Genomic DNA, 25,963 nt, shown 5'->3' on the forward strand with positions numbered 1-25,963 from the left:
AATTATATATTTTTCGTAGAACATGTATACACAGTAAAAAACATTTTGTATTTCTGTCAAAATTTTCTCGTGTAAAAATTTTTGTGTTAAATTTTTAACATACTCTTACGTTAATGTTACATATTATCGTTGCGTTATTTTTATATTTCTGCGTTGAGTCAATATTCACCGTTTCTAAGAGTTAAAACAACACATTTAATATGTAAATGCACGAATTTTTGATGAAATATATTATATGTTAAAATGAACAGATAAATTGTGTTATTTTTCTTTCTATAACAGTTTCCATATGTTAAATCGACATATCTCTTTTGTTATTTATCATAAAAATGTAAGAATAACATTTTCTTTTAATTAAATTTAACATTATAAATATGTTAATTTGACATAAACTTTATTTCCAAATAAAGATTAAGTGTTACACTTTTGTGTTAATTTTTAAACATATTATTTGTGTTATTTATTTACATACTTGCCTTCTGTTAAATTAACATTAAAATTAGAGTGGATAAATTGGGACATGTGAAATATGTTAAATTTAACACAAAATTTTTTACTGTGTACAATTTGAAATAACTAGGATAATTTCGAATAAAAAATTAATTAAATGTGAAAAAAGCGTAAACATAAAAAAGAATTCAATTTAAACAAATATAAAAAATATTTGTATCGTCTGTTTTGCTTTCTAATTCTTTAAGAAGGTACATTGACACGAATCATAATATCGGCGCGGGGTTGAAGGCCAATCAATTCAACGCAAATTCATGCACCATTTTCGGTTGAACAATTGATTCGTGATTCCATGAGTGAATCTAATAATTTGCAACACTCGCACTTTAGATCACGACGCTATAGACAATAGTATAATATATTATAAAAAGTATGAATACGATATTAATTCTTTTATTATGATATTAATACTTTATTATGTATTAATACGATAATAACATTTGCTATTTCTCTTGAGAATTATTAAAATTACTTTGTGAATCAAGAAATTAGCTTCTTTTTTAACTTTTCAGGTTTCATAATTGAATGACTCACTCATCGCGACATTTTAAGATCCTAAACTAATTTCAATAAAACGGATGTTATTATGTAACATCACACTCGGTTTCTCAAAATGAACTTGTACGGTATTCAAAGGCATATCCGCTGCATGATAGATAAGGAAATATACGATCCAATCCAAGAAGCAATAAGAGGAGGTCAAGGGACACATAGCTTCCTGAGAAGAAACTGATAAAGAAAGACATTATCTTCCTAACAACTTGTCGTGATTCATCCCGTAAAGCATGCATCACATTGTTTGCATATTTTAATGAAAAGAAAAATACCGATATAATAAAATTTAATATCTCAAAATATTAAATATTAATTTAATATTAAATAAATAATAACAATAATAATATATTATATTTAATTTATTTAGAACAATTTATAAATGTAATCAAAATACGTATGCAACATAAATAAAATTAAACATAGCAAATTCAAACAAATTATTAATCTTGTTGCGCGAAATTTATATATTTCTAATCTATGAATATAATGTAATATTTTAAAAAAACTTTTCTGGAAAAAATTTTCGAAAAAGGCAACGTAGATTTATTTTGATACATAATTGAAAATAAATTTTTTTCAAGATGCTTTTTTAATTTCTTATTTTACTATATTTTTTAATATTTTGCTTCATATATATATATATATATATATATATATATATATATATGTATATATTTATTTATTTATTTTATTTTTTTATTTTTTTATTTACAATGCATTAAATTGTAATTAATTTTTCTTCATACAGAAAACATTCGAAACAAATATTGTGTTTTCCAATATTGTGAAAAATGAGTGAAAAGTATATCAATAAAGGAAAACTTCATTAATGAATTTCTTTCCTGTCAACTCTCTCTCTCTTCTATTGTTGAATCTATAAAAATATATTGCTGAATCTGTTATCGCCTGTCGACCAGGATAATATCGATTCGACAAGACGCAAGCGTACAGCCCTAACAGAATTAGGTCACGTTACGTTATCCGGTTATAAACATGGAGTCGATAGTCGCTGAAAATATGGATCGCGAAAGTCATTATTAAAAAACTTGGAGCTCTATAGAATCTGTTATCGCTTGTCGACCGGGATAATATCGATTCGACAAGACGCAAGCGTACAGCCCTAACAGAATTAGGTCATGTTACGTTATTCGGTTATAAACATGAAGTCGATAGTCGCTGAAAATATGGATCGCGAAAGTCATTATTGAAAAACTTGGAGCTCTATAGAATCTATGATCAAGGAGTGTTTAAGAATTTTTGCAATTTAAGAATTGAAATATTAAAATCGATTTAATCAAGAATTCCCGAAAATCAAATATAAAATATACAGGGTGTCCCGAAACTACCGCTTCATATTTTAAAGGTAGATTCTCTGGCCGATTTTTCCTCAGCGAAAATGTCGAAGGAGATCATTATTTTTTGCATATTCCCAATTTTTGTTATCTAATCATGTCTTTCTAACTAAACCTTAAATTAAAATTCTATTAAAGTAAACTCTACCTAAAATTAACTAAAGAATGTGACTTTATTAATATTTTATTCCCATAAGGCTTAGTTTCCGAAAAACCTTTTATTTTCAATCATTTATAACTCGAAAACTATTAGTGCCTCGACGTTTTCGTTGAGGAAAAATCGTTTTCAAATTAGACATTGAATCTACTCTCTAAAAGTGAATCAGTGAAAATATCACTAATTTAAACAGTAAAATAAGATTTCACTGAGAATCAGTGAGTATTTTACTGATTTTCAACGGAAACGCTTATTTTTTTTGTTATTTTATCTTATATCTCACTGATTATGGTCAGTTAAAATAAAATTCACTCTAAAATCAGTAAATTTTACTGTAAAACCAGTAATCGCTAGTTCGTTCATTTACCGCTACAATCGCTATCTCTCTCGTATTTAATTTTAGTTATAAGAATTATATAAAGTTTGCAAAGAGCGACATTTAAAATTAGAAGTATTACTTCGATTTAATTTCTGATACAAGCTCAATAGAGAGGCTTCAGATATTAAATCGATCTTTATAAGTCGGACAATTAAATGTCTGGCGACTTAATAAAAATTATTCGTTCGTTATCTATTTAAAATAAGTTCAATATGCATGTAATATAAATAAAATAAAATTTTTAATATAATAAATATTTAGTAAATATAAATAAAATTTTTAATTTTATATGAAATAGATGGAGAGCTGAATTATAGTTTAATATTACCGACAATAACGAAAGGAATATTACTGATATTGAGAAATATTACTGATTAAAACAGTCAAAATTATTGACTGATTCTTTCAATAAAATATCACTGATTTACAGTGCTGTATTTATAACTGCTGTAATCAGTGACTATTTACTGTTTTTCAGTGATAATACACTGATTCACTTTTAGAGAGAATATGCATGTAATATAAATAAAATAAAATTTTTAATATAATAAATATTTAATATTTAATATTTATATATTTATATATAAATATTTAATATTTTTAATATAATAAATATTTAGTAAATATAAATAAAATTTTTAATTTTATATGAAATAGATGGAGAGCTGAATTATAGTTTAATATTACGGACAATAACGAAAGGAATATTACTGATATTGAGAAATATTACTGATTAAAACAGTCAAACTTATTAACTGATTCTTTCAATAATGTATCACTGATTTACAGTGCTGCACTTATAACTGCTGTAATCAGTGACTATTTACTGTTTTTCAGTATGATAATACTCTGATTCACTTTTAGAGAATACCTTTAAAATATGAAGCGGTAATTTCGGGACACCCTGTATATTAAAAACGTGTGCTCGAAATCAAAATATATGTCTGTCAAAATATTACAATAATCAGCCGTTACCCGAAAAAAATTGTGCATCAAGGAATGGAATCCGCGGAGGTGTGAAGCGAATCAAAGCGGCAAGTAGTAAGCACTCGACTTAGTCAGACGCGACGAGAGATTTCGTCTCGACGCTCCTTATCTTACTTCTTGCGTACGCGCACCGATTCGTATATTATTACGTCAACAAAGTTGCTTGTACGTGACCCGATCCCTCTCGTTCATCAACTTAGGGATCGTGTTTCATACTAAATCCTGTTGGTGAAATCGTTATAAATATATAATCAGAACCGTAAATGAAGTGATCAGCGAGTTATCAAAGTGCAAACGTGCAATTTAAGTGCACAGAGACTAAATAACGCTTGCAAAATGTATGCTGATTCTCTTCCAACGCAAACTAACTATTGATTCACCGCAAAGAAGAAAAGAATCCTTTGTTTCGTGCAAAATATTTATTGAGAGAGAAAGAGAGAGGGAGAGAAAGAGAGAGGGAGAGAAAGAGAGAGGGAGAGAAAAAATTAATTATTTCTTTCGATAATTTTCTTAAAAAAAATCTACTCTAGATTCGTCAAAGCTTATCATTAAAATTAAACTCTCATTAAATTCTCAGAGTTAATTTTAAAATATTCTGTACATCTATTCGAATATTCACTTATAAAATTCAATTAATTTTTTTTTATTTAAATTCTATTTGAATTAAATTTTATTTAAATTAATTTTTTTTTATTTAAATTCATACATGTATGTTTATTTATCTATAAATTAAAATCTTAATTACAATTATCAAATTTGAGTATTTGCTCTTTAAATGAATAATGATGTCGAAAGCAAAAAACATACGAGTCATTATATGAAGCTACTGTCCATGTCCGCGGAACATGTGAAATGATTCAAGACTGAACTTAATGACACGTTATAGAGAATCTTTCGCGCGTAATTGAGATGAATCGTGCTTGGTTCGACGTCTTTATTTAATATAGCAGACATCAATTAGTTTGGATCTTGATTATTAAATCTAAATAATTATTAATAATAATTATCTAAATAATTATTAAATCTAAATAATTAAGCTAAATTATTTAAACTCCTTAACGTATTTTCTTTTTAATTTTTGTGAAATAACATGTATTCAAAACACACGAAACTCGATTGTTACGTTAGATTACAGTCTGCAAACAATCTAATAGATAACATGTTGTATTTTGAATAGAAAAAATTTAATGTATCTTGTTAATAATAAATAATTAATTGTATTATATTTCCCACATTTAATCGAACGATTATTATAAAATCATTTTAAAAATGCGATAATTATCTAAGAATATCATTGAACAAATTTTAAAAAAGTATAACAAGTCAATTGTAATGTTGAAAGTTATTTCATATCACTTCATTCATTTTAGTATCGCTATTATTTTTCTGAAATTTTCAATTTTTCACTATCAATTACTATTGTCAGTTGTCATTGTATACGATATTATGCGATTTCTATAAATATCAAACAAACTTTTTTAATAAATTAATCGAAATTGATGAAATTGAATTAATGAAATTACAGCTGAAATAGATCGATGTAGCCTCGATAACCAAAAGTCTATTCTATATATTGATATATATTGATTAGAGATTATAAAAGTATCTTTTTTCTTATCAGTATGAGTCTTTCATGAATTATACGCTTTATTCTTTAACTTTTCTTGTTTAAAAGACAAAAACACTGATAAATCAGCCAAGAAAGAAACAAATTCTTTACCTGATCAGGGACAGCCTTTCACCTTATACCGCGTGTATCTCTAATTCGCAGATGGATTAGTGTTGATAACGAATTATTATAAAGAGTATAGCGTAAGATATTCATCCTTGTTTTGTGCTTCCCCTGTAAAAAAGATAAATCAATTAGAAAAGAAAGTTGCATGTATTTCATAATATTATACAATTCTTATATCTTTAAATTTTTTTAAATATTTAACAATTTGATAAAAATAAACTTTAAAAAAATAGCTTTTTCAAAAATAAACTTTAAAAATAAATAATGCATTGTTTTTTTTCGCTAGTTAACAAACAACGATATGATAAAAAAAAATTCGCCCAACGTGGGGCTCGAACCCACGACCCTGAGATTAAGAGTCTCATGCTCTACCGACTGAGCTAGCCGGGCTTGATAGAAATCCTTTTTTGAGAGAGTCTTTTAAACAAGAAAAAAATAGTTAAACATTAATTATAAATATTACTACAAAAAATGTTCATACAAAATTGATTTTAAACGACAATATTCAATAAAATTCAAGATCGAATTCTATTTATAATTTTACATGCTGTACTTTGCTAATATATTTATGTGTGTTTGAGTATGTATTTTATACATGTAGATATATATTTTTTTTCTGCAAATATGTTCCGAATTTTATTGCAAATTAAGAATCACTTCACGCGGCCTTAAAATATCATTACAATCATATCTTAATAATGACTATGAAAATCTGTAGAGTAATACTAGTATACCTAGTCAATTTTTTTTGTATTATTTACACATATAATCGAAAATATCAAAATATTACTGGAAGCATATTTTAATAACTCTTACCAATAAATTTCAATAGAAGTCTGCACGATTTATCCCCAAGTATCTCCGTGAAAGTAGTTTTCGTTCAAAGAAATAGAACGCGCTAAAACTTTCTACAGTTCCCATAAATATTTTCTAGACAACGAAATTGAATTTAGTCCTAAAGTTCTTCGAGAATTATACGCGATCCACGACATCAAGCGACTGCGCGCGGTAATTACGAATTTAAATTAAATTATCTTAATCGACAGTCGATTTTGAAGGGAGACAAGTGACAGTTGTCTCGAGCGCTCGCCGGCAGATGTCGCGCGTGTCACGCGGACAACGGAAAATCGGCAAGGTTCATCGATCGCTGGCTCTAATGCTCTTCATGGACTTTCGAAATTCGTATCGGCGAGTAAACACGTGGTTTCTGATAACCTTTTTTCGCTGGCATTCGCTACGTGCCCATATCTCTCGCCCTGTATACGAATGATAATTATTTGACCGGCGCAATATAAATAATCCCAGGGATGCCGCGATCTGTGAGAGACTCAGACGACGATGCGGAGTCGAAAACAGGTTTGTATCGCACATTTTTTTCGGACTTACTGCGCGCGAGACGGTTGATTTTAACGGTCGATTCGACATTGGCTCCCGTTCATCGCCGAGCAGGACGTGAATGCAAGTGAATTTTCTCTGCTTATTCTTCTTGTTTCCATTTCTAAATGATTTTCTTGAATTTCTCTTGAGATTTCTCGGGATCGCTATCATTAAAATATCTCGCCGGTTTCGAAGATATCGATGCCTTGTTTATTTCCCCCTTTGACCTGTAACTGAATATATTGATTTGTTAGTTTATTAATATGTTTGTAATATTCTATATCTAGTCTTTTGATTTATTTTTTAATATTCTTTATTCTTAATTATTATTTTATATTTTTATATTTTATATTTTTATATTTCATATTTTTATATTTTATATTTTTATATTTTATATTTTTATATTTTTTATATAGACAATATGTGTAAATATTTTATATGAAAACAAAGGCAAAATTACAAACATATTTTCCCTAATTGCTTAATCGTACAAAGAATTGCTAGATTTCAAAATTGGATTTTTCTTTCAGATCTTGTTTTTATATTGATTTAGTTAACTTAATTTTTCGTTATTTTGTATATTGTTATCATAGGTCGTACACGATCTCAGAGGTTTAACATACATTCTACAGTGAATTCTCCATTGCGCCGTAGCAGCAGAATAAAGCAGAGTAAACATTCACCAGTCTCCCCTGAAAGCGATACTAGTAGCATCAGCAATAGTCAACTGGTCAGAAACACTAGAAGTCGAGCAACCATGGATAATGAAACATTAAGAGATGGTCGTACTAGGAAGCCTTCCATTTCTTCGGATATCAATGAATCAATAGACGTCGATATCGTAGAGACACCTAAGAAAAGAATTACAAGGAGCTATTTGACTGCTGGTTCTATTGGTACTCCTACTAAAATTAACACTCGAGCATCAAGGTATGCTATATCATATTTAATAGAATACATGATATATGTATAAAATTATTTGATGCAATGTTTTATTTGAAATAATTACCAGTAAGCGTTTTATACGAGCTGGTTCTGAAGCAAAATCACCATTGCCGGTGGTTAGAACACGTAGAACAAGAGCTAGTTCTGTCGATCCAGAATCTTTTTCTGAGCAAAATAGAAGTCAGCCTGGCACACCAATTAAAACATATAAACGACATGTGACACCAGGTTCTCCAGTTAAAGAAGAAGATGAAAAGAAGAACCTTATACCTTATGTACGATTGGATGCTACAATAGTTGAGACTGAGGAATTAACAAATTCAGGTAGTTTTTTAAATTGTTGCGTCTATTAACAAGTAAATATTTATGTCAAAAATCATATATGAACATATTATTTAATACCTAACATGTATGTGTTATTTACATACAACACATTTATATACAATTTATTTAATGTTTGTGTAGTCCGAATGTATAACAAATCTATTTTATTAAATATGCAGGAAACTCAGATTCTTCTTCAGAAAAAGCATTACGTTTCCAACAAAGCCAAAGAATTAACAAGAAAAGTCAAAGTATACATAGTGAAGTTGAAGAAGATACTCATGGTAAGCAAAGTTTTTAATTCAATATAATTCAATATAATTTAAAAAAAAATGCTTTTATCTTACTAAATTTTTTTGCGAACAAATCACCTTCAATTATCTTATCTATCTTAGTTATTAATACTGTTTCATCTGTTTATTCAGAATCAGAACAAGTACTTCGACTATCAGAGGAAAAAGACGAAATACATGAACATACAGATAAAATAACAAAGGACAATGAAACTATTCTTGGTAAGTAAAATTGAAAAATTGTTTTCCTATATCTTCAAATATTATAATTATACTTTTCTTGTACTTTAAAAAATACATCTATTACATCTCAAATTATTATATAGTATTAGATTCACACATTACCTTTATTACAACTACTTAAAAGTGTTACGCTTATACATATCAATTCATATAAAATAGTATAAGTCAAAATTTATATATTTTTTTTTACATTTATAATAGCTGGAAAACGCAAATCTGAGGAAAATTCATCTAGTAGTACAACTGATGAAATGCAGAACAATTCAAATCTTCTTTCAAGTGCTAAAGAAGAAGATAAACTGGAAATAATTAAAAATTCACCAGGAAAAGAAAAGTCAGTAAAATATTCGAAGGAATTAATGATTAAGATTGAAAACTTTATGAATCCTATGGAACAAAAAGAAAGCCCGGGTAACAAGGAAAATCAAACTCTGAATATTATTAGTGACTCGTTAGAAAGCAACATACAGGCTATTATCAATGTGACATCATCAACGAAATGTCTGAGTCCAATATTTGTGAATAAATCGTCAAATGAAAAGGAAACTAAATTTACTAAAAATGAATCAAATTTAGGTAAACAATATCACTCAAAAGAATCTATAATAAAATGCGACAGTTTATGCAAAAATGTTATTGATAGAATTGAAGAAAAGATGGATATTTCTACAGATTCTTTGATTTCAGATTTAACAGACAAACAAAAGTGTTCAGGTAGCCCTTCAATAAATGATACAACTAAAAGACAGAGCTTGATACATGAAGCAGATAATAAATCGACTACAAACGATACAAATGAATCAATTTTACTACAACATGAAGATGTAGAAGTAATTGACGAAGCTACTGTCAAAGATAAAACACCTATTAAACAGATAAGTAAATCTATTGAAAATACAATAGAAGATATCGCTGAATCAGATGAAGTCGTTAGCAAAAATTTTAACAAAATTGAATTAAATAAAAGTCCAAATTCGTCTAAAATACAAAGTAAAATAGAACAGGAAAGTGATAACACAAAAAACTCGAAATCTATTTCTATAATTGATGATAATGAAATTAAATTAGAAGAGCAATGTCAAGATCAAGATCAAAATAAATCTCCCTCAGTAGATTTAGTAGGCACATCATCAGTTAATAAAGATTCTAATGATCAATCCAATCCAGTAGAAAAACAGTCAATTATAACTCAGGATAATATTGATAATACTGATTTTACAGAACAGGAACAGAGGAATTCCTCGAAGTATGCAATAGAATCAGATTTAGAATCCTCCAATGCTCCTCTGGAAACATTTAATTCCACATCCAATGCATCAAATGAGGATAATGCAGAAATTCAAGATGTTCTTCTATCTCCTATTTTAACAGAATCTTCCGAAAAATTCCCAACAAATATGTCGTCTAAAAAAACAGAAACAAAAAGTACATTGAAAAATATTGCAAAACAAGACTTGACACAGAAAAATACAGATAATATACATGATCAGTTAGAAAAAGAAAAAGAGGATTTGCAATTGAAAAACCAGGAAGATACAAATACGAATATCGATCCTGATGTTAGTGTGTTTCATGCTAATCCTAGTGATAATTTTAACGAAAAAGAAATTGAAGAGGAAATGGATGTTGAAATCAGCTCAGTGCACTCTAATTCTCAGTTATTGAAAGAAAATGAAAGCGAAACTGAATGTGATCTTGTCTTGGTAGATAAGAAAGCATGGTTGGCTGCTGAAAACATAAAAGCGGCAAAAGAAGCTGAATCTTTCGAATATGATTCCGATGATACTGTGTTATTAAAGAGCCGATCAGACGTAAGAACAACGAATTATGAACAATTGCTCACAATAAATGAAGACTCATCATCAGAAAATCAAGATGCAAAGATGAAAGAAAGAAATCGTGATAAAAAATCATTGATTATGATAGAGGAAGAAGAAAGCGATAAAGAAGCAAGTAATTCATTTAGAAAAAAACATATGCTTGAAAAATGTAAGGATTCTTCACTTAGCTGTACGGAAGATGAATCGGACGATTTTATTGCGAATGTAGATAAATCTGTAAATGAGTTTAAAGCAATTTTGAATCAAAGTAATGATCGTTCTGTTTCCAAATTAAATAAATCAGGGCAAATTGTAAAAGCAATGAAACAATCATTTGAAACAGATGATGAATCAGATGAAATTGAAGATGATTCAAATAGATCAAACAGAAGCTTGCGAGTAAATGAGAAAAATAAATCTTTATCAGAATCAATGGAAAGAAGAAAATCATTGAATAAATCTTCAACAAAAGATATACCTTCAAGGCAAGAAGATAAAGTTGTCCAAAATATTTCTCTAAATAAATCTCAAAAAGAGTATTCAAGAAAAGGATTGGATGACACATTATATTTAGAAAAGAAAGTACAAGATTCGGAAAAAAAATCACAAAAGAAAAAACGTTCCTTGAATAAATCACAAGATACAGATGAAAACACGAGCAAATCTGAAGAGAAGAATTTGCCAAATGTTGAGACGTCAAATGATGATGAAAGTGATAAAGATGAAGTAGTTATACCAGTTATGAAGTTTGCTAAAAACTATTCTATAATAGCATCTAATGGATCAAATTCTGATGAGAAATCAGATAGCAGTGATGAAGATTCTTACATTCCAGCTATTCCACTTGAAACTCATAGCAATGATTCTGACAGTAATTCTGATGTTAATTCATTAATTAATTCTGATATTGAGAAAGAATATAATTTGAATGGAGGAGAACAAAAATTTTCTGATGATAATGTACCTGCTGATGAGTGCCGAGCTTCAGAATCGGAAGCTTCAGATCCTGATGATGATGGTTCAGATCTTGCAAGTTTTATAGTTGATGATGATGAAGTAATAGAAGAAGAAGAAGAAGAAGAAGAAGCCGATGATAATGATGATGATGATGATGATGATGACAACATTTTCCATGATGATGAAGAAAAAGAGGAAAGTAACAATGAAGAAGAAAATGTGAAAAATATGAAAGAAGCCGAGGAAGAAAAGGAGGAAGTAGATGTTGAAAGTATAGACGAACAGAGTACAAAAGAAAAGAATAAAGTTGCAAAAAAGAAGAAAATAAAAAATAAAAGAAATGAACAAGACATGGATATAGAAAAGGAGGAAGTGGATGTTGAAGGTATAGATGAACAAAATATAAAAGAAAAGAATAAAGTTGCGAAAAAGAAGAAAAAAAATAAAAGTAATCAACAAGATATGGATGCGGAAAAGGAGGAAGTGGATGTTGAAGGTATAGATGAACAAAATGTAAAAGAAAAGAATAAAGTTGCAAAACAGAAGAGAATAAAAAATAAAAATAATGAACAGGATGTGGAAAATGTGGAAAACAAAGCGGAAGAAAATGTTATATTGGATGAGGAGGAGGGAGACACAGAAGGAAACTCTATTAAATGTATTCCATCTAATACAAAAATGCTTTCACCTGAGGTAAAAAGCACAAAAATAAAACGAGATTTCAAGAAAAAAAAATCTGACATGGAAAACAAAACCATTTTATTAGATACATCACACTCAGATTCATCGATTACACAAAAGAATGAAGATATTGTTTTATTGGATACACCTAATTTGTCAGCTAAAAAAAAAAAGAGATCAAATGTACAATTTTTTCCAGAAAATGTAACAGAACAAGACTTGATGGAACAATCAAATAAGTCTGAAAAAATAAGAAAGTTGCCAAAATCGCACAAATTTATAGGATGTAGTACCCCAAAACTTGACACGCAAAAATTCGAGTTTACTGAAACACCTGAAACAGCGATGAGAATTTCAGAAATTAAGGATATCAAGACAGATGACACGAAAACAACACAGACAGATACTTCGTTTAAGAAAAAGAAATCCAAGAGAGATTCCATATTAAGAGAGAACGTCAGTTTAAGGGAATTTAATCCTACAACCGATGAGAAAAAACGATTAAATAGAAGTCTTCCATCCGACCTACTGGAAGCTATAGAAAAAGCAGGACTCTCGAAACCGGTACATTCCAAGATGAGTGATTTACGCAAAACAATGAATATCACTCATACTGAATCACCTACAATAAGATATCTCCGAAAAGAGAAATTAAATGAAAGTGCACCAGCATTAAGTATGGAACTTTATTCAAGAGAGAAAAAACCATCCTCTGCTAAAAAGGTAAAGGATATTGCACAAACTAGGACAAAATTGGAAAATGATGAAGAGGCAAGCACATCAGCCTTAAACGTGGAACTTGATTCAGGAGAGAAAAAAGTGTCCTCTGCTAAAAAGGTGAAGAATATTGCACAAACGAGGACAAAATTGGAAAATGATGAAGAGGCAAGCACATCAGCCTTAAACGTGGAACTTGATTCAGGAGAGAAAAAAGTATCCTCTGCTAAAAAGGTGAAGGACATTGCGCAAGCTAAAACAAAATTGGAAACTGCTAAAGAGGAAATACTTAATCTGATAATTTCATCTGGTGATGATGGCATACAAAAGCGTAGAAAGAAACAGAAGAAACGTAAAGCGCGAACGGAAGACATTTCAAGCGAAAATATCCCTGATGAAGCCTTGACTCAAGATGTGATGGAATCAGATGTTCCTAAAAAGAAAAAACGTATTAAACTTGCGCAAGAAATCGTAGAAGATGATAGCAGAGATAATCAAACTGATGAAAAGGAAAAGAAACGGAAGAAGAAGCAACTTAATGTTATTGAACGGAATGAAAATGTGAACGAAGAGGACGTGCTTCAAAAGAATATTCGCAAAAATAAAACGGAGTCGATGCGACGTAAGAGAAAAAATTATGAAATTGTAGATAGTTCAGACTTGAATTTATCTGCGGACGTAGTTCAGAAAAAATCTAAACGACAAAAGATAGCGGAAAGTGAAGAAATGGTACCAGTAAAGTTATTAGATATAAAGCAGAAGAAGAAGAAGAGAGAGGAAAAAATTTCATCGTCACAAATTCGAACCTCAGAATTAAAATCCACTAAGGATCTGGGATCTAATAAACTCCAAAAACAAAATATTCCATCAGATCCGATTAAATCCAAAAATATTGCTTTTATCAAAGCACGGAAAGAAGCCCTAGAAGCGATTCATGCTGCAGAGATGCGCATTAGGGCTAGAAATACAAAAGAATTAAAAAAGAAAAAGCGAGAGAATATCGAAAAGACTCAGAAGCAAGTTTTAAAGATTCCTGACAAGAAACAAAGAAAGGAAGTTACGGGGAAGAGTGATTCCTTACCATCGTCTTCAGGATTGAAACGACTTCCAGATGATGTGGTCGAAAATCTGACGGATCAGCCAACGAGAGCGAAAAAGAAACGTTCACAAATCCAGCAACAGAGTGGTCCATCAGTTTTGTCCGGCAAAAAATCGAAGGCAACGACTGCGAAGAACGAGGGTGGCTTGGTCGCATCGAGTTCATTTGGTAGCACCACAGAATTCACTGTAGTAGATCTACAAAAGGCTGAAAAACAATCATCAGGCAGTTCCGCAGCAGCTTCATTGAGAGAACGTATGCTCGCTAGGAATAACCGGGAACCCGTTTCGGCTTATATGATGTATCTTGAGAAGCAAAAGGCATCCTCAAGTAATCGATTTTTTTAATAATGCGTTTTGAAAACGTTCTTTTTAATTTTCACTAATATTTCATAAATTAAAAAAAAAAAACTTTATAATTCATATAAGATTAAGTTACTGTATTTACACATATGGATTTTATCATTATTCGACATTTTGAGCAAAGTGTTGTTCTAGAATAAAATATTCGTGTTATCAAGAAATAAAATTGGGAAGATGCTGTATTTTTTGATTGCGTGTATTAATATAATTTTCTAATGTCCAATGTATTTATATATACTTATCGCATAATATATAAATACATTGAACATATATTTGGTTTTTTTCTTTATAAGATTCCTTTTTTATATATAAAGCATGTTATGCAAATAAATATATTCTGCAAATTATTTGATAATTTTTTTTCCAAATATCAAGGTAATACAAAGGATATAAAATATTAACTTATTTGTACAATTGTATCTAAATTGATACATAGCCACGAGAAATTCTCTACGCTCTTATCCAATATTAACAAAAAAAAAGATCGTTATTTCTTTTTCTCATAGATTATTTAATAATTAAGATAGGTCCACAGCAACGGACTTTTTTAAGCTCGTATGACAATATCTGACGACACTTCCGTTTTGATATTCAAGAAACAGGCACCATTCGCGGCATTATTTTGTCCACCGAATATCACGCATGCAAGGCTGTTTATAGCATTATGTTGCCAAAGCATGTGGCTCCACTTATTCACAGTGTGCAACGTTTTCTCTACCTGTTCTTCCTTCAATTGCTCTTCTTTTATTCTCACGTGACACAACACGAAAGCGTGTTCCATTGCAATTTCTGCAGTTCGATCTACGGCGTGTTTATTATTATCCGCTATTACGAGACGTACCTGTGATTATAATAAATCGATGTTAAATATAATGTTGAAATAATTAAAATTACTTTATTTTTTTTTTTATTATTCCTATTTTTTGAGTTCGATATTTCTATCTTTTTATCAATATTTAATTAATTAAATTAATATGTATAAATTAATTAAATTAATATATTTAATTAATTATATTAATATATTTAATTATACAGGGTGTTTCATTTTAATCCGACCACCTAAATTTCTCGGAACCTAAGCAAGATAGAGAAAAATGTTTTAGACAAAAGTTGTATGGTTTCAAGGGGGACATAAGATGGTGTCATTAGTTTGATCTTGAAGAGCCACCTGAAGGACACGCGAAGGTCAGCTCCAACTTTTTAAATGGGACACCCTATATGCTTTTGCATATTCTTGTAGCTCATCTCAAGAGCTTTCCAAAACACTATAATTAAGTTAGTTTTCATTAAGTACTTTCCAAGTTATGAGGCTTAAAATCATTTTTTAATTTTACATAAACCGTAAAATATCTTGGTAAAATATTCAATTTTCGATTATTTTACCTTAATACTTTTATGTACAAAATAATGAGAGGAATCAATTGGTGTAAAGAAAAGACATAGTTATTTTTAAGAAAAAATATGTAATTGTTAATTGCAAATTACATATTTTTTTTCGAAACAACTATGAGTTTTCTTTACACCAATTGATTCTTTTCATTATTTTGTACATAAAAGTATTAAGGTAAAATAATCGAAAAATGAATATTTTACAAGATATTTTACGGTTTATGTAAAATTAAAAAATGATTTCAAGCCTCATAACTTGGAAAGTACTTAATGAAAACTAACTTAATTATAGTGTTTTGGAAAGCTCTTGAGATGAGCTACAAGAATATGCAAAAGCATATAGGGTGTCCCATTTAAAAAGTTGGAGCTGACCTTCGCGTGTCCTTCAGGTGGCTCTTCAAGATCAAACTAATGACACCATCTTATGTCCCCCTTGAAACCATACAACTTTTGTCTAAAACATTTTTCTCTATCTTGCTTAGGTTCCGAGAAATTTAGATGGTCGGATTAAAATGAAACACCCTGTATATTTGCTCAATATTAATAGTTATTCAAGACATTTATTAATTCATTTATTCCTATTTTTTGAGTTTGTTATTTTTATCTTTTTATTAATATTTAATTAATTAAATTAATATATATATATATAAATATATATAATATTTATTAATATATATAAATTAAATTAATATATTTAATTAATTATATTAATATATTTAATTAATTTAACAAAAATATTTAATTTTTGTCTTGAATAAATGTATTAATATCGAGAAAATATATAATTAAATATTAATATAATTAATTAAATATATTAATATAATTAATTAAATATATTAATTTATATATATTAATTTAATTAATTAAATATTAATAAAAAGATAGAAATAACAAACTCAAAAAATAGGAATAATCATGTACTAACTTGATCGGTTTTTGCGAAATTTTCATCATCCATGACATTAAAAGACGAATTCATCAGATACTTGGAGTACTCGGACATTATTTCACTGCTACCTATGATGGCGGCGGTATTTTTATTTTTCGTTATGTGATTAAATATCGATGTGGCATATTTTTTCATCTCCATTTTTTGTAATGCCCATTGCGATTTTTCCTTCTCCGTTTCTTCTCCCATTATTCTCATATTGCGGTCACCGAGCAACACGGCGTCCCCATAATCGACGCTATTCGCTAATTTTAACTGGACCAATTTCATTGAAGCCTTCGAATCCTCCGCCGAACAGTGTCCAGCTTTACTGTCTTGGATATTCTCTCCGAGAAATTCGCGCGCCAAAATCTGCAACTTTGTTTTCCTGCATCTGTGTAAAAAAAATGAAATCAAACAAATGCACACAAGAGACATAACGTCAATATTTGTGGTATTTCATGTAGAATACCTGTCTCCCGTAAGATTGAATATTACAGAAGTATCAATGATATAGGGATGCATCATTTTTAACGTATGCAGGTCAGAATTCAAGCTTTGTCCTACAAGAATCGCATCCGCAGGAAGTAGCATTTTTAATGTTTGCTGAACATCGTGTAACGTAACTGTGACATCGGTTAACATCTCTTTAGTAATACCGCTGTACCGAGTTAGATAATTCGTTATCGTGTTTTCCGGTTTCACCAGAGTGTCATAAACAACCTGTGAACAAAGATTAAAGCGCAGATTTATATGTATTTCCTTTTAATACGCAAATATTTAATGGTACTTACCTTCATATTTTCATCCACAATGGTGATTCTGGCGAGTTCTAGATTACCACTCGTTGTCAGACACATTTCGCAATCTAAACCAAACATTGGCGATGTTGCTGTGGCCTCTTCATAAACATCTTTTGTCAATAGATATGAAGCATATCTAAAAAAAAAAGTAATTATAAATAAATATAATTATAATTTTATAATAAAATTAAATTATATATTTGTAATAAAATAAAATAAAATAATAAAATTAAATTATATATTTATAATAAAATATAATTATAATTTTATTATACAATATAATTTTTGTGTTTGTATAATGAAAAAAATCTTACTTTTCTGCTAATATTCCCTTCAAAGGTACAGGATAATTTTCTTCCACCATCTGTGATAATGACAAAAGCAACTTTGTTCTACAAAATTTATCAGTAGATGGTAAACTTATATCGCATTCGTTCTTCACATCATCGTTTGCCGAATGCATTGGAAAAACGCTTCTCAGCAATTTTATGACATTTCCATTTGTTTGCAAAGCAGATTCCACAGAACCATATCCTGAAAAATGAGAATTACCTCCTCCGCATTCACATGACAAAATAGATAATTTATAATTGTTATATACTCTAAAAATATTTAATTATATTTAATTAATTAAAAATTTCTTACTTTGTAGATAAAATATACTTAAAAAAAAATTTATTTTAATGAAAGATACAAATCAGAAAGATTTTATAAATATACAATGTAATTATACATATATACATACTTCTTATTAATTTATCACTTTGAGTTCCTGTCAAAGGTACAGCTGCAAGCTCCTCTATTATGGATGCTCCATAAGTAGCAGGTGTTACTACCTCTAAGTGATATTTCAAATTATTTGTTATATGTGGAAACATGTTCTCATAAGCCATGAAATGATACGAAGACAAGCCTTCAATCACAAAAACTACAGTATGGCTTACCTTTAAGAAAAATTGTTTACTTTGAATCATACAATATAGATTAAAATAAGATATTATTTTTGATAATACTGTGACTATTACTTTGTTATATTTTTCAAGTTGACACCATCTGGCTGGCAGGTAGGGAGAATGATGTCCAAGCAATGAATATAATAGAAGATGCTGTATATCACTGAGAAATATTGGTATTCTACTCTTCATATTTGCAACATCTAGAGTAGCATTCTCACCAACTGCTTTAAGGGTAATCCTTGGAATTGCTTGAAGCTTTTTTTTACGTTTTCTAAGTTCTTGCTTTAGCTTTATGTATTCATCGCAATTGCTTAATCTGTATAAAAAAAAAAGAATAAATTATATCCAATATATAAAAGCTTATTCATAGAGCATATTCATAAATCAAATACCTGGGTTTTTTATTATTAAAAAGACTCTGTGACTCTGATTCATGACCATCTTCCTTCTTCTCGGAAATTTCTGAGGATGTATCACCCAAATCTTTATAAGACCGTTTATAATTAGAATTTCCTCCTATTATATTATTGTTTGGAGTGTTAGAGCTATCAGTGATTGATGTCTGAAAATAATTATAATTTAATAACAATGTGTATAGTCCTCTTCAAAATGTTATGCATATATTTTTACTTCAAATGATTTTAGATTTAAATATAAACCTGTCTCAAAGCCTGTAATTTTGCTTCTTTGTCTTTATCATTGAGTTTTGCAATTTCCAAAAATGCCGCCATCTTTGCTTTCTTCTTTTCCAATCTTTGTAATTGTTTTGTTGTCAATTCCTTCATAATTTAATATTTGATTATTGAAAACATTTATAACCTGCAACAAATACATATAATTAAATTTCATATTTATTTCAGGATATATATTTGTGTGATATAATATCTTTTTAGAAATATTTCATATAACAATTTTTCAACACTATGTTTAATAACTTTTAGATTTCAAACAGTTCTCTTCTCTATCTTCTCTATCTATATTTTTCTTAATATATAACGTGTCTCTCTGTATATTGGAAATACATTAAAATTTAAAATAATTTTTTTAATTTGAAATAACATGCTTTTTTGTTAAAGAAATACCATGCAATGTTGATTTGTGAGAAAAGTAACGAAATGAGATTGTGTGTTTAAAAATTACTATTTCATTATTCTTTTCATAATCACTTAATAATAGTTTACTATTTATTAAATATTGCACAATTTGCTAGATTATAAAATAATTTATCAATCAAATAATATGGTTCGATAAAATAATATGAATGGATGATAATTTAGATTTTATAAGAAATCGGAATATTGAATATATTTTATTGCAAACTGTAATAATTTAATTGTGAAAAATAAGACAGAATATTTTTCGCGAAAAAAAATATTTCAAAATAATAATAAATTCATAAATAATAAATTCATTATTATATATATTGTAAAATATATTCTGTAATACATTACCATTACAGAATCTTTTATATATTTGTAATATATCGGTTTCAGTAGATTAACATCACCTGCTTGAGAAAAATTCAGCATCTTTTACTCCGATTTAATAATGCAATGTGTTGTTAAAAATAAATTTCACGTTGATTCAGGTTAGAAAGTGTACAAATATCTTGTACCAACCTTTGACTATTAAAACACATAGTCCAAGGTACCAACTGAACGATAAAAATATACCAAATTAAATTTAAATAGATTCACCAATCAAGCTGAAGGTTCAAAGATTTCTTTGTTTTGATTGGAATCAGCTTCGAGCGATTTTCTTTCGAATCAAATTGAATATATCCAAAATTACCCCATGATTTCTCATCACTGTTATATATATTCATAGGATGTAAGCAGAAAGCAGACGATTCAGATAAATATTTCACTTTGCCCAAGTGCTTGTATGTTTAAAAAAAAAGGAAAGTATAATAATTACATCGTGTTAAGAGAAAGGAAAAAATAATCTTTTTTACTACACACTATTAAAAAAATAATAACGATAATGTCCACGAATACCTCGCATACGGAAAAAGAACTGGATTTAAGTAATGCTGGCCGTGGTGTGTGGCTTGTCAAAGTGCCTAAATATATAGCCAACAAGTGGGAAAAAGCACCTGGCAATATAGAAGTCGGCAAATTAAAAATTACGAAGTAAATTTGCCTATTGCTACATTAATTTGTATATGTAATTTAAAATTGTTCTTGGAGGTATAAAAAAACAAAAAAGAAAGTGTAATATTTGATGCAATATTTTGTGTCTGCTATGAAGGATTTATAGTTTGAAAAATATATTAAACCATTGTGCTGTTAATATAATTATAATGATAATTTTTATAAATGTAAAATTTTAATATCTAATTTTCTTGTTTGAGAATTATTTTATCTTATAATATTTATTTTATAATATTATAATTTATTTTATAATATTTATTTTATTTATTTTATTTTATTTTTATAAGTGTAAAATTTTAATATCTAATTTTCTTGTTTGAGAATTATTTTATTTTATAATTATATTTTATAATTTATTTATATATTTATTTTATAATATTATAATTTATTTTATTTTATTTTTATAAGTGTAAAATTTTAATACCAAATTTTCTTGTTTGAGAATTATTTTATGTTTGTATATCTTTTCTAGAAACCCAGGACAGAAAGCCGAAGTATCTCTCAAACTGTCAGAGGCTGTTTTGGCTCTGAAAGAATCCGGAGAAGAAGAGATTCCAAAACAACATAGATTAGATGTTACGACAGTTACTAGACAAATGCTAGGAGTATTTTCTCATGTTACCCGTAAGTTTGACACTACTTTCAAATTTGATGTTTATTTTCTGACAATATCTATTAATCTTACAGCATCCGCGAGCTCAGATGCAATTGTTCCAGAAACAGAGAAGCTTTTTATGGAAGGAAGGATTGTACAAAAATTAGAATGCAGACCATATGGTATATTACTTATGCAAATAAAGTGTGTTGAGAAAAAGATTTTTATATATATATATGTATGTTTTCCAAACATTTTTTGCTAAATATTTTTTTAGCTGATAATTGTTATATGAAGCTGAAACTAGAGAGTATCAAGAGAGCTTCTGTGCCACAAAGACAAGTTCAACAATTAGATAGAGTTGTACAGAATTTCAAGCCTGTATCTGATCACAAACACAATGTGAGTATTATCTTTTGATATTTTTTAACATAATTAGATTAAGATGTTTCATAAACAGTGAACATTTTACAGATTGAATATGCTGAGAAGAAGAAAGCAGAAGGAAAGAAAATGAGAGATGATAGAAATGCTGTACAAGATATGCTTTTTGCAGCATTTGAGAAACATCAATATTACAATATAAGAGATCTTGTGAAAATTACAAGACAACCTATTGTAAATATATATATATATATATATATCTTATTTATTCATGCAATATTTAAATATGTAACGTATTATAGAAGAATTTAATATCTCTCACATATTATATTCAAAAATTTTAGGTTTATTTAAAAGAAATCCTCAATGAAGTTTGTAACTATAACTTAAAAAATCCTCATAGAAATATGTGGGAATTAAAACCAGAATATCGACATTACAAGGAAGAGGAAAAACCTACCGAGGGTACTTCAAAAAGAGGCAATGAATCAGAAGATGATTGACATTTTTTTCTTATTTATACATGTTTATGCATGTATATATATATAAATATTTAGTTATTAATAAAATTTATTGAATATCTTTTTAATTACTGTAAATTTCCAGTAATGTATAATTTATAATTATGCTTAAAAGAAAAATTATATACAATCATATAGCAGTTAGAAAAATGGACGTTCCTTACCAAAAGTTATTTGATATACCAATTGTTTTAAAGACAAAAAATTAAGTATATTTTGCACTTTACAAACATTGCAAGAGATTTGTTAGTCGATTTTTATATCCTTAAATATTTGGAAATGCTTGAAACATCAGCATAGGATGACAGCCACATAAAACTTTAATTTCCACTGCTTCATTAGCAGGGATAAACAGAACAGAGCCGCGAGAAAATATCTTGGAAGATATTTCTGCTTTGCCACTCACTATTAATAGAATGCTGGCTGAATTCCTTGGTTTTAAATTGTGAGATGGTCGTCCAGGTGGTAGCTGGATATGTAATATAAATATATGCATATATTTCTATACAATCACAATTGTTGAATGGTAACACATTAAAACTCACAGTGATCTTGGCTACTGCAAACTCTGGGATCGGTGGACGAAAAACTTCGGTGAACACATCTTCTCGGAATGGTTGAATCTTTCTGGCAGAAGCTGACTCGCATTCAAACGATAATATTTGTATTAAAGTTGGCACATCTTTTGCTTTTGGTGTAAGTCCAGCTCGTATCACATTGTCTGAACATGCCATACACTCTATGCAATCTGAAAATTGAAAGTCGATATATAAGTCATTCATATTTTTATATTTAAATTTCAAAAGTTCAAAAATAATTCACCGCCAGAAAGATATGCATGAGGTATATTTGGTCCAATATATATGGCTTCGCCTGGCTGCATTGTTATATAATTGAACAGGTAAATTGTAAAACAGCCCACATCTCCAGGATAATCTGCATAGAGGCGTTTTAATACATCGGCTTTTATCCACTGCCTGTAAGAATCATCTAAGAGCAACTGGATATGATTATATTTTTCTAATAAAAATTTCTTCCTACAGAAGGGAGAATACAAAAATATATTCAGGATATTCAGTTAATCATGTTATAATTATTAAAGAAATTTTATTAATAATTTTATTTTTTTATTAATATTTTTATTTTTAAAAATGTTTTTTTTTTGTCATATGGGATTTTTGATCATGATTTATTTAACATTCTATATATAGAAATTTGTACCTGTATTGTGCAATCTGTCTATCAAACTTCTCAACTGTTGTGTCACTTCATTAGAATCACAGGTCATAAGACTGTAAAAACATTGTCGCAAAGCGTCACCAACCATAGAATCGGTTGCTTGAAGTAAACGGCGAACATTGGTTTCTCCTATCACAGAAAGTAACTCTGGTATATTACTCAGATAATCATTTATTTCATTGATTGGACGGAATCCACAGAGTGCTTCGAAAGGGGTCAAAGCTATCGCTAATTCTGGTTTGTGATTTGGATCCTTATAGATATTTGAATACAACTCGTGTAGTTCTTTTGCCTTTTCCTGAAATCATAAATCAATCATAATACACTACTCTTACGGTTAATAAAAAAATACAAATAATATATATTACCTTATTTGGATGCACTTGAATGGACAAAGCTTTATTAATAGACAAGACCTTAAAGAGAAAAGGCAAGTCAGAGCCAAACATTTGTATCGTATCACCTAACACCTTAGTATTCTCTTGAATATATTTCTGCAAGGAGATATTTGTGTCCTTGAGATACGATGGACCATTCACGTGAGTACCCATCCATAGTTCCGCGTAAGTCTTTTCCTCATCCACCACAAAATCAGTATTAGCTGATTTCATCAAAGTTGCAACAATACTGTCCATACCATGTTTTCCCCAATTATATGTTTGAATTGCACATTTGAGTTCCATTTTAAAGATATATCTATGTAACAAGGAACTAATTTAGTTTCAAATATTTGCATATGCAATAAGAAATAATTAAAATTATTTTTTATTTTTTATATTTGTGATCTCTATAACAGAATTTATATAGAACGCTAACAAGATTCACAAGGAGCTAATAAATTTTAAATATTTGCATATGCGCAGTAAGAATTAAAATCATTCATTTTTATACATTTGATTTTTATAATAGAATTTATATAGAATGTTAACAAGATTCTGTGCACAAATAATATTCATTGAATAAAACTTCTTAATATATTATATTATAACATTTATCTTGTAAGAGTTATAAGAAATGTTTGATAAAAATATATATCCTCCTATATAATATACATATATATTTTTTCTATAGATAAAATAATCTTTTATTTTCATATAATTCTATTCTCTTAAATTTAGCTTTATTTATATAATACAACAGATATTTTTAATTTACTATTATTATATTTTTACATTATTTTTAATTTACTATTATTATATTTTTACATTATTTTTAATTTACTATTATTATATTTTTATATTATGTATCAGTAATATATGCACACAAAAATGTGATACAAAATTTTCAACAATGATCAAAGAATTGAAATTTGCAGATCTGAGGAAGTTTATTAGTTCAGCCTATTTTTATCCATTTTTCAACAGAAATTTGATCTAATTATTGCTTGATAAATATACATATTGACATATTGAAAATGATAATCCTTACACAAGCCTGTAAGCGTGGCAACATGAATATTTCACTCTGTACTGATTATGTATGCATTTGTTTACATAATTTAGTGATTACTATATACATATGCTTCAAAAGTTCATAACCTTTTCTTTCCCTTCCTAACATTTTATGTACGAAACAATGTAAAAAAAGAAACGAGCAAACGTCTTCAATAAATCCAAGCATACGATATAACAATACCTGTATTATCTAAGTCGCAGTTCATCGTATTACTTTACAGCTTATCATTTCAATATAATTACGTGTACGCGTACTTCCTCTTGAAGATAAATCATAATTATTTTCTTTTTAAATAATATTATTATTACGACAAACTCATTCTTTGTGTACAAACGATCTGTATCTATAAAGATAGGAGAGAGACAAATATATTTATAATTGAAAAGCCATTAAATATTATTTTTACTAATATTACTTCCAGCTCTCTCTTTCTCTCTCTGATATGCAACACACACACACACATGCACATACAGAGTTAAAAACTGTTGCTCAATTGGCTCAATATAAGAGTTTTTTCCCTTTAATATTGCATTATATATTGTTTACAGAATGAGATAAGTAAATGAATGAAATAAATATAAATTATATATTTATAAACAAAATATATATATATATATATATATATATATATATATATATGTTATTTATATATTTTCTATAATAAAAATATTTAAACATTAAAAAGAGAGAAAAGAAGAGAAGAAAAAAATTGAAAAAAAATTGAAAAAAATTGCAAAAATACAATGTCAAATCGAAATTGCGTCAATTTACAATCATTATCTGAGATGTAAGAAATATCTGTCAAATTTATTATTTTCTATTTTTTATTGCCAAGATGTAGACTCGATTTGCATTACTTCATGATATCTTCTAAGGAATCTCTAATGAACAGTGATCTTGCTCTTTTTTTGCTTATTTTTTGTAAATAAATAAATATAATTTTAAATATAATTTATAAAATAAATAAATATAATATAAATATAATTTATATAATTTTAAATATAATTTATATAATAAATAAATATAATATAAATATAATTTATATAT

At 28.3% G+C, this 25,963-nt stretch overlaps 4 protein-coding genes and 1 non-coding gene across 12 annotated transcripts; 2 read left to right on the forward strand and 3 right to left on the reverse strand.

Moving 5' to 3' along the window:
- Positions 1–5,992: 5,992 nt before the first annotated feature.
- Trnak-cuu lies at positions 5,993–6,065 on the reverse strand. Its single transcript has one exon. It is a non-coding gene; the product is annotated as a tRNA-Lys (tRNA).
- Positions 6,066–6,801: 736 nt separating this feature from the next.
- LOC105255299 (dentin sialophosphoprotein) lies at positions 6,802–14,712 on the forward strand. 4 transcript variants are annotated; one of them, XM_025414704.1, is made up of 7 exons: positions 6,802–7,031; positions 7,646–7,982; positions 8,065–8,321; positions 8,501–8,605; positions 8,747–8,836; positions 9,059–9,433; positions 9,545–14,712. In XM_025414704.1, the coding sequence occupies exons 1-7, from the start codon at positions 6,983–6,985 to the stop codon at positions 14,476–14,478; spliced, it is 6,147 nt and encodes a 2,048-aa protein (XP_025270489.1). In that variant the 5' UTR covers positions 6,802–6,982; the 3' UTR covers positions 14,479–14,712. The 4 variants fall into 4 exon arrangements, with proteins under 4 accessions (XP_025270489.1, XP_025270491.1, XP_025270494.1 ...); XM_025414706.1 differs by having other exon boundaries at positions 7,685–7,982; XM_025414709.1 differs by lacking the exon at positions 6,802–7,031 and adding an exon at positions 7,043–7,133.
- Positions 14,713–14,874: 162 nt separating this feature from the next.
- LOC105255300 (RNA exonuclease 5) lies at positions 14,875–20,175 on the reverse strand. Of its 3 annotated transcripts, none has more exons than XM_025414882.1 (10): positions 20,077–20,175; positions 19,229–19,388; positions 18,962–19,131; positions 18,639–18,885; positions 18,359–18,557; positions 17,928–18,147; positions 17,605–17,749; positions 17,283–17,533; positions 16,808–17,204; positions 15,041–15,334 (listed from the first exon to the last, which is right to left on the reverse strand). In XM_025414882.1, the coding sequence occupies exons 2-10, from the start codon at positions 19,352–19,354 to the stop codon at positions 15,041–15,043; spliced, it is 2,049 nt and encodes a 682-aa protein (XP_025270667.1). In that variant the 5' UTR covers positions 19,355–19,388; positions 20,077–20,175. The 3 variants fall into 3 exon arrangements, with proteins under 3 accessions (XP_025270669.1, XP_025270667.1, XP_025270666.1); XM_025414881.1 differs by having other exon boundaries at positions 20,021–20,175; XM_025414884.1 differs by lacking the exon at positions 20,077–20,175 and having other exon boundaries at positions 14,875–15,334; positions 19,229–19,354.
- A 312-nt stretch (positions 20,176–20,487) lies between these two features.
- LOC105255301 (general transcription factor IIF subunit 2) lies at positions 20,488–22,225 on the forward strand. 2 transcript variants are annotated; one of them, XM_011264515.3, is made up of 6 exons: positions 20,488–20,701; positions 21,195–21,346; positions 21,410–21,499; positions 21,595–21,719; positions 21,792–21,935; positions 22,046–22,225. In XM_011264515.3, exons 1-6 carry the CDS (start codon positions 20,553–20,555, stop codon positions 22,202–22,204), a joined length of 819 nt encoding a protein of 272 aa, XP_011262817.2. In that variant the 5' UTR covers positions 20,488–20,552; the 3' UTR covers positions 22,205–22,225. The 2 variants fall into 2 exon arrangements, with proteins under 2 accessions (XP_011262817.2, XP_025270645.1); XM_025414860.1 differs by having other exon boundaries at positions 21,195–21,499.
- Positions 22,226–22,334: 109 nt separating this feature from the next.
- On the reverse strand, positions 22,335–25,301 carry LOC105255302 (mannose-6-phosphate isomerase). Of its 2 annotated transcripts, none has more exons than XM_011264516.3 (6): positions 25,097–25,301; positions 23,830–24,157; positions 23,444–23,759; positions 23,045–23,212; positions 22,768–22,970; positions 22,335–22,691 (listed from the first exon to the last, which is right to left on the reverse strand). In XM_011264516.3, exons 2-6 carry the CDS (start codon positions 24,142–24,144, stop codon positions 22,488–22,490), a joined length of 1,206 nt encoding a protein of 401 aa, XP_011262818.2. In that variant the 5' UTR covers positions 24,145–24,157; positions 25,097–25,301; the 3' UTR covers positions 22,335–22,487. The 2 variants fall into 2 exon arrangements, with proteins under 2 accessions (XP_011262818.2, XP_011262819.2); XM_011264517.3 differs by lacking the exon at positions 25,097–25,301 and adding an exon at positions 24,890–25,000.
- Between the last annotated feature and the right edge of the window lie 662 nt (positions 25,302–25,963).

The sequence above is a fragment of the Camponotus floridanus genome, unplaced genomic scaffold, assembly GCF_003227725.1.
Source record: "Camponotus floridanus strain SB8 unplaced genomic scaffold, Cflo_v7.5 scaffold113, whole genome shotgun sequence".
NCBI classification, from domain to species: domain Eukaryota; kingdom Metazoa; phylum Arthropoda; class Insecta; order Hymenoptera; family Formicidae; genus Camponotus; species Camponotus floridanus.